The 7,304-nt window shown below is 46.0% G+C and overlaps 1 protein-coding gene across 1 annotated transcript; it reads right to left on the bottom strand.

The window, feature by feature from the left end:
• Positions 1–326: 326 nt before the first annotated feature.
• On the bottom strand, positions 327–6,633 carry LOC133361913 (zinc finger protein OZF-like). The gene is made up of 2 exons (XM_061580886.1): positions 6,571–6,633; positions 327–3,603 (listed from the first exon to the last, which is right to left on the bottom strand). The coding sequence occupies exon 2, from the start codon at positions 3,586–3,588 to the stop codon at positions 2,044–2,046; it is 1,545 nt and encodes a 514-aa protein (XP_061436870.1). The 5' UTR covers positions 3,589–3,603; positions 6,571–6,633; the 3' UTR covers positions 327–2,043.
• Positions 6,634–7,304: the final 671 nt, after the last annotated feature.

The following is a 7,304-nucleotide window of genomic DNA, read 5'->3' as shown; positions in this document are numbered from 1 at the left end:
GTGTGTCCTTGTGATGTCTGTCTGCTTGTGTGTCTGTCTATAGTTTTCTAGTTAGATTTTTGTTGCTATTTCTTTTATGCCTGATGATGATTGCTTGTGTTGCAATCGAAACGTCGTAATATGCTATTATTCAATTTATTATTTTATCTTTAGACGTGACTTTACCGAAAGAACCAAAGAATAATTCCTGCAGTCACGAAAGCTCCAAAACTAACATTTAAATGTGGTAAGCAATGTGGGACATCGATGTACACAGATATGAACAAGATCAGCAGACGAGACGTCTTTCATTTAATCGTCTCTCCACGAAACAAAGGAACGTTTTACACAAAATATAAATCCCACGGCCTTGTGCGAGTCCATGACTAGTGCAGCAGTGACTCAGTGCGAGGCAGCTGTGGACCGGTTCTTGTGCACGATGTCTCAACAGCAGTCAGGGCTCGCTTCTACCCACGGTTGTCAACATCCAGACGTTCATCAGCAAGGAACATTTCTTGTCCTAGTTCACCAACATAAGACGTCATACAAAATCCTAATTAGCGTTGGGTAGAATGTATCTACTCGATGTGCTCTGCCTTGTAACTGAACACAAAATTGTAAAAAAAATGCATTTTAAATGTACTCTTAAAATTACCTCCTTGCTATGAAAGAATTCAGACTTTACATATTTCATTTATCGATCTCTCCACGAAAGGAATGTTTTAAACTATAACCATCACGGCCTTCTGGGAGTGCATCATTGATTCAGTGCAAGCCACCTATGGACCCTTATTGGTGAACAGCGTCTCAACAGCAGCCGGGCTTGCTTCAACCCACGGTTATGAACCTCCAGACGTGAATCAACAAGGAGCATTTATCGTCCTAGTTTGACAAAGTCTCTGTCAACACGTAATACAAAATTATAATTCGTGTTGTAGAGAATGTATCTCCTCTACGTGTAGCGTTTAAGCGGTACGCCTTGTAACTGTTGGATGATCCGAGCGTGCTCCCTATTGCATGCTCCCTACTCCAGAGGCAGATACTTCCTTGAAACACAAAAGTACCCTTTGAGCTGTATCACAAGAATAACGGGTCTAACCTGAGTAATCTCTACAGGCTACTTACAAACACACACACACACTTTGCCCCAACATCACTTATTCGATGTTTGACCCTCAGACAAAATGTTCAATGTACGCGCACAATCAGACAAGTATTCATTCTAAACTACTGACAGGCATATTGACAAAATTGAATAACTGCAGTGAAACTTACTGCATCGGTAAAGTCACGGAGAAATAAATTAAATAACAGAATACGACGTTTCGATTGGAATACAAGCAACCATCATCAGGTGCAACAAGTGAATGAGAAAACATAGTGAACTTAGAAATATAATGCAACACAACACAGAGTCGGCCAACACAACAGTCAACACCCTACCTGGTTGATTACGTTCTTCCAAAATTGAACAATTTAGTTTAGATAACATCTTATTAACAAGGAGCTATTTAAAGAATGCACCCTCTACTGAACAGTGGATGTAAAACACACAATTATGCAATTCAAAACGAGTAGGCCTTTGCATGCTGGCGTCTGGGTCAAAATGTAGCAAATTCTAAACATTACCTACAAACTCCACAACTGAGATGCCACATCAACCATCGCCCCCTACTGACAGGCTCTTGTCCACACGCAGGCCGGTGCAGGGCCACCACCTTGTGCCACACAGGGGCAGCTGCCACTTGGGGTGCTCCTCGAGTGTTTGAGACGAGATACGATACAAAACTCCGAGTTGCTGAGCGGATTAAGTAAGCACCATGTAAAAGCAATTATAACAGAGTGAATGCTTGGGAGCTTATTGGCTCTCGCTCCTGGTTAGAGATCTACCCAACACACAGGTCCACAAAGACTGGCCGCTCTTACCCTGCAGGTTGCACCTAGGAACTGAGTGTTCAACTTCACATTCTTGTCATTAAAGGCCTGTGACAAAGGTGCATCTATTGGAGCGACATCGTCTCAAGCTTACACATCTACCGGGTCTCCATTTGACTTCGTGTTGTCTCAGAGGAAGTCCACCCACACCTCCACTTCCACAAACTGCTGGGAGTTCCCTCGCTCTGCCTCACAGTCAGAATTCTCCTCCTGCTTCACGTTGCCTCCATCGATGTGAAGGTCACATTTTGGACTTGAATCTTCATCTTCACATTTTACCTTCACTTCTTCACATTTCACCATCACTTCTTCACATTCCACCTTCACCTCTTCACATTTCACCTCGATACCTTTAAAAGTGTCCAAGCTGGGATTTTCTTCCGGTTCTTGTTTCACGAGGAATGGGCTCATTGCAGCACTTTGACTTTCACAAGCTGTCTTCAGACTCCAGTCCTTGTGGATCTTCTGACGCTTGTGTGTTCTCTGGTGTACTTGAAGACGTGTTGACCGTGTAAATGCCTTCCCACACAGAGTGCACTTGAAGAGTTTCTCTCCCGTGTGTGTTCTCTGGTGTTTTTTAAGATGTGATGACCGTGTAAATGCTATCCTGCACGGAGTGCACTTGAAGAGTTTCTCTCCCATGTGTATTCTCTGGTGTGCTTGAAGATTTGATGACTGTGTAAATGCCTTCCCACACACAGTGCACTTGAAGGGTTTCTCTCCTGTGTGTGTTCTCTGGTGTTTTATAAGAGAAGATGACTGTGAAAATGCCTTCCCACACACAGTGCACTTGAAGGGTTTCTCTCCCGTGTGTGTTCTCTGGTGTATTTTAAGATAAGATGACCGTGAAAACGCCTTCCCACACACACTGCACTTGAAGGGTTTCTCTCTTGTGTGTGTTCTCTGGTGTTTTTTAAGATCTGATGACTGTGCAAATGCCTCGTCACACACAGTGCACTTGAAGGGTTTCTCTCCTGTGTGTGTTCTCTGGTGTGCTTGAAGATTTGGTGACTGTGCAAATGCCTTCCCACACACACTGCACTTGAAGGGTTTCTCTCCCGTGTGTGTTCTCTGGTGTATTACGAGATGATGTAAAAGAGAAAACGTCTTCCCGCACAGAGTACACTTGAAAGGTTTCTCTCCTGTGTGTGTTCTCTGGTGTCTTTTAAGATTATTTGACTGTGAAAATGCCACCCCACACACACTGCACTTGAAGGGTTTCTCTCCCGTGTGTGTTCTCTGGTGTTTTACGAGATGATGTAAAAAAGAAAAAGCCTTCCTGCACAGAGTACACTTGAAAGGTTTCTCTCCTGTGTGTGTTCTCTGGTGTCTTTTAAGATTATTTGACTGTGAAAATGCCACCCCACACACACTGCACTTGAAGGGTTTCTCTCCCGTGTGTGTTCTCTGGTGTTTTACGAGATGATGTAAAAAAGAAAAAGCCTTCCTGCACAGAGTACACTTGAAAGGTTTCTCTCCTGTGTGTGTTCTCTGGTGTCTTTTAAGAGTAGATGACTGTGAAAATGCCTTCACACACACACTGCACTTGAAGGGTTTCTCTCCTGTGTGTGTTCTCTGGTGCTGTGTCAAATTTCCAGTCCGCTCCGTGCTGTATCCACGCTGGTCGCATTGTTGCCTTGCCGTACCGAGCTGTGCTGACTGCCTTTGCTCCATCAGACCAAGCGACAGCTGTAGACAGAAAAAAATAATATCCACACCACCTACACGTCAGTGTCGAGGCACAGATGAATGCAAAAACACAGTCACACGTGACTTACAGGTCTATACTTATTCATATATTCATGATGTCGTGAAAAAGTTTCCCAAATTCATCACACAGGCTGTTATTGCACACAATGAGAGGGCAAATGGTCATAAACATGCCTGGAAGCCCTCGTATCTCCGTGCTGAGATGTTAACTACCTCGCCTGGTATACAGGAAGTAGTGGGTTCGATCCCGACCCTGACACCTGCTGCTGTATATTTGGAATTTGCGTGTCTCTCTCTCTCTCCGTGGTGAGATGTTAACTACCTCGCCTGGTATACAGGAAGTAGTGGGTTCGATCCCGACCCTGACACCTGCTGCTGTATATTTGGAATTTGCGTGTCTCTCTCTGCGTGGTGAGATGTTAACTACCTCGCCTGGTATACAGGAAGTAGTGGGTTCGATCCCGACCCTGACGCCTGCTGCTGTATATTTGGAGTTTGCGTGTCTCTCTCTCTCCGTGGTGAGATGTTAACTACCTCGCCTGGTATACAGGAAGTCGTGGGTTCGATCCCGACCCTGACGCCTGCTGCTGTATATTTTGAGTTTGCGTGTCTCTCTCTCTCCTTGGTGAGATGTTGACTACCTCACCTGGTATACAGGAAGTCGTGGGTTCGATCCCGACCCTGACGCCTGCTGCTGTATATTTGGAGTTTGGTGTCTCTCTCTCATCATCATCACGGTGGCTAGGAGATGTTAACTACCTCGCCTGGTATACAGGAAGTCGTGGGTTCGATCCCGACCCTGACGCCTGCTGCTGCTGTATATTTGGAGTTTGCGTGTCTCTCTCTCTCCGTGGTGAGATGTTAACTACCTCACCTGGTATACAGGAAGTCGTGGGTTCGATCCCGACCCTGACGCCTACTGCTGCTGCTGTATATTTGGAGTTTGCGTGTCTCTCTCTCCGTGGTGAGATGTTAACTACCTCGCCTGGTATACAGGAAGTCGTGGGTTCGATCCCGACCCTGACGCCTGCTGCTGTATATTTGTAGTTTGCGTGTTTCTCTCTCCGTGGTGAGATGTTAACTACCTCACCTGGTATACAGGAAGTCGTGGGTTCGATCCCGGCCCTGACGCCTGCTGCTGCTGTATATTTGGAGTTTGCGTGTTTCTCTCTCTCCGTGGTGAGATGTTAACTACCTCGCCTGGTATACAGGAAGTCGTGGGTTCGATCCCGACCCTGACGCCTGCTGCTGTATATTTGGAGTTTGCGTGTCTCTCTCTCTCTCCGTGGTGAGATGTTAACTACCTCGCCTGGTATACAGGAAGTTGTGGGTTCGATCCCGACCCTGACGCCTGCTGCTGCTGTATATTTGGAGTTTGCGTGTCTCTCTCTCTCTCCGTGGTGAGATGTTGACTACCTCGCCTGGTATACAAGAAGTCGTGGGTTCGATCCCGACCCTGACGCCTGCTGCTGTATATTTGGAGTTTGCGTGTCTCTCTCTCTCTCCGTGTTGAGATGTTGACTACCTCACCTGGTATACAGGAAGTCGTGGGTTCGATCCCGACGCTGACGCCTGCTGCTGCTGTATATTTGGAGTTTGCGTGTCTCTCTCTCTCCGTGGTGAGATGTTAACTACCTCACCTGGTATACAGGAAGTCGTGGGTTCGATCCCGACCCTGACGCCTGCTGCTGCTGTATATTTGGAGTTCGCGTGTCTCTCTATCTCTCCGTGGTGAGATGTTAACTACCTCGCCTGGTATACAGGAAGTCGTGGGTTCGATCCCGACACTGACGCCTGCTGCTGTATATTTGGAGTTTGCGTGTCTCTCTCTCCGTGGTGAGATGTTGACTACCTCACCTGGTATACAGGAAGTCGGGGTTCGATCCCGACCCTGACGCCTGCTGCTGCTGTATATTTGGAGTTTGCGTGTCTCTCTCTCCGTGGTGAGATGTTGACTACCTCACCTGGTATACAGGAAGTCGGGGTTCGATCCCGACCCTGACGCCTGCTGCTGCTGTATATTTGGAGTTTGCGTGTCTCTCTCTCCGTGGTGAGATGTTGACTACCTCGCCTGGTATACAGGAAGTCGTGGGTTCGATCCCGACCCTGACGCCTGCTGCTGCTGTATATTTGGAGTTCGCGTGTCTCTCTATCTCTCCGTGGTGAGATGTTAACTACCTCGCCTGGTATACAGGAAGTCGTGGGTTCGATCCCGACACTGACGCCTGCTGCTGTATATTTGGAGTTTGCGTGTCTCTCTCTCCGTGGTGAGATGTTGACTACCTCACCTGGTATACAGGAAGTCGGGGTTCGATCCCGACCCTGACGCCTGCTGCTGCTGTATATTTGGAGTTTGCGTGTCTCTCTCTCCGTGGTGAGATGTTGACTACCTCACCTGGTATACAGGAAGTCGGGGTTCGATCCCGACCCTGACGCCTGCTGCTGCTGTATATTTGGAGTTTGCGTGTCTCTCTCTCCGTGGTGAGATGTTGACTACCTCGCCTGGTATACAGGAAGTCGTGGGTTCGATCCCGACCCTGACGCCTGCTGCTGCTGTATATTTGGAGTTTGCGTGTCTCTCTCTCCGTGGTCGCGTGGATTTTCCTCCGGATCTCCCGGGTTTCCCCTCCACATTTAAAGTCAACATCAGCACGCGTTCAGCGTCTTTGACCGATACACATTTTCACACGTATTCTTGGTTCTTTCGGTAAAGTCACGTAGATAGACAATAACAACAGATAATAACATCAAATAAATGCCACTTGATCGAAACGTCGTGGGGTTTTTTTATTTATTTACAATTTTGTTTACTTTTATTCATTTTATTATGTTATTTTTATTAAATTTTCTATCTCCGTGACTTCACCGAAAGAACCAAGAATATGAATTGCTGCAGTTACGAAAGTTTTAAGTCAAAACATTGAGACACGCGTTGACAAAACCCACCTTGTTGTTGTTGTGGGCAGGTAGCTTCTGTAAACAAGAGCGGTACAGCAGCTCAGGCGGGCTTGGGCTGGTAAAAAAACGAAAAAAAAAACTGCGTCAATATCTACAATAAACCAAAGTGACAAAGTAGCGAGCCGCGTGAAGACAAATTAAACTTAAGGGAGGGAATTAAAGCAAACGCGACCAGGCGAGGGCAGGAGGCAAGGCCCCGCGTGTCTAGGCCCCGCGTTGTAAAGTTCCAACTTGGACATCGATTCACAAGCTGCTGCTGCTCTAGTGACATCCCTACGAGAGAGAGAGCGAGGCTCTAGCTTGGTAAACAACAACAACAACCACAACAACAACCACAACAACAACCGCGATGAGAATTTCTCACCTCGGATTTCACTGCACGCGCGAAGCTGCAGCTCGTGACGTCACGCGGCAGCAGGTGACATGACGTCACTCTCGGGGTACAAGCAACAGCCCCTCCAAAACGAGTGGCTACTCTAACTGACGTCATTAATACATTATGTTAATGTATTGCGATCGAAACGTGGGTTTTTTGCTTTAATGTATAATAAAATATTTATTTTATTATTATGTATAATAAAATAAATATTCAATGTTTTATTTTGTTAAAAAAAATAGGTATTTTCGCATGAGCAAAATTTTTTTATTATTATTATATTTTATTTTTATGATAAAACATAATAAATAAATATTTTTTTACGTATAATGAAATAATTCTTTTC

The sequence above is a fragment of the Lethenteron reissneri genome, unplaced genomic scaffold (genome assembly GCF_015708825.2).
Source record: "Lethenteron reissneri isolate LAM-NWPU_2019-01 unplaced genomic scaffold, ASM1570882v1 scaffold_1290, whole genome shotgun sequence".
Classification (NCBI taxonomy): domain Eukaryota; kingdom Metazoa; phylum Chordata; class Hyperoartia; order Petromyzontiformes; family Petromyzontidae; genus Lethenteron; species Lethenteron reissneri.
Note: the sequence above shows the minus strand (reverse complement) of the source record. Positions and strands in the feature narration are given on the sequence as shown.